The 1411-nt window shown below is 41.1% G+C and overlaps 1 protein-coding gene across 1 annotated transcript in view; it reads left to right on the top strand.

Moving 5' to 3' along the window:
- Nucleotides 1-1235, top strand: part of LOC149037436 (uncharacterized) — a 1355-nt gene extending 120 nt beyond the window's left edge. The window contains exons 1-2 of the mRNA XM_089188453.1: nucleotides 1-966; nucleotides 1139-1235. The exon at nucleotides 1-966 is cut by the window's left edge and continues 120 nt beyond it. Coding sequence (XP_089044579.1) covers nucleotides 470-966; nucleotides 1139-1235 — 594 coding nt within the window. The 5' untranslated portion in view covers nucleotides 1-469. The remainder of the gene's footprint in view (nucleotides 967-1138) is intronic.
- Nucleotides 1236-1411: the final 176 nt, after the last annotated feature.

Below are 1411 nucleotides of genomic sequence, written 5' to 3'. Positions count from 1 at the left end.
GAGGTCCAAAGTGAGTATATTTTACTTGTCTTTTCTCAAATACCCTAATTATCTGAGTTCCTTTAGTGCGGCATAGTTTTGTAATTCTTTTTTTTTTTTTCACAGCAACTTTAGATCAGACGATGGTGAGGAAGATGCACCGTTGTACAACGGTTATTTATTTCAGAGAAGTCGAGAGCAAGAGAGTTATCAAAATCAACCAGGAGCGTACTCTCCATATCCGTATTATTTAACTAGCAACTAAAGAATACCTTACCAGTACGTTCCTCAGGAGGCTCTGCGATCTTGTAGCCCAATCAGCAGTTCTCAAGCTGACTTATCTGGTGAGAAGGGTGTCACAGAAAAGAGCAGGCGTACAAGCTGGGAACATGCAGAAACACGAAGCTTGATTGCAGCCTACCGGGAAAATTACAATTGGTTAAAGTCCACAAAGAGTAGCCATGGCAAGAAAAGCGTATGGGATTCAATTATGGCAGATTTTGTTAGTTTCTGCTGTGACGCCGGCATAGAATCAGAGAAAACACTAGCCCAGATTAAAGAGAAATGGTGCTCTTTGTTCGACAAATACAAAGCCGTCAAAGATAACAACAACAAGACAGGAAGGGACCGTAAAACCTTTGAGTTTTACGATGAGATCGATGAGTTCATGTCAGGGTCCGACAAAGTGAACCCAAAATTTGTCAAGGAGACAAGAGTAATTCAAGTGAGGCCACAGGATTCTGTGACGAATTCCAAGAGTAGGGACAGTGACGAGTTAGCTACTGTCACTACTGCTGATCCAGCAACAGTCGCTGTTGGGGAAAAGCCCAATGAGAAAGAGGATTCACCCTGCCCACCAAAAAAGAAGAAAAAGAGAGCAAGCCTTGATGGAAAAGAGGCAGAAAGTACCATTCTGAATCTCATGGAGCCACAACAAGCAGCCATCGAGAAAGCAGACGAGAAAGACCAGCGGATGTTTGAGGCTTTGTTAAGGCCTATTTACACGGTACGACTTTGTCGCATGCGACAAGCTTACGACAGGCTTACGACATGAATTGTTTCGTGTAAATCAAACCTACAACTCGCTTACGACTCTTAAGTCATGTCGTAAGCCTGTCGTAAGCTTTTCGCATGCGACAAAGTCGTGCCGTGTAAATAGGCCTTTAAAATCCCAAAGCGACTCTCAACAAAGGCACCAGGAATTTACTCTTTCTGTCTTGGGCAAACTGGGCGAGATTTTCTCTTCAAAAAAATAAAGAATTTTTTTCTTTACAGTATACACAACTAAAAAATCAATTGTTCAAGTTGTAGTTTTCTGTTTTAAAGGGCATTGAACGTGAATTTTAAACCATTTTATACACAATACGAACTCTCAGGAAAACGAACTCTCACGTTTTTTTTATCAATAGATTTAAGTGTTACGAGGAAAATT

This window comes from Pocillopora damicornis, chromosome 11 (genome assembly GCF_964200805.1).
Source record: "Pocillopora damicornis chromosome 11, jaPocDami1.2, whole genome shotgun sequence".
Taxonomy (NCBI): Eukaryota; Metazoa; Cnidaria; class Anthozoa; order Scleractinia; family Pocilloporidae; genus Pocillopora; species Pocillopora damicornis.
This window is presented reverse-complemented; position numbering and strand designations above follow the sequence as displayed.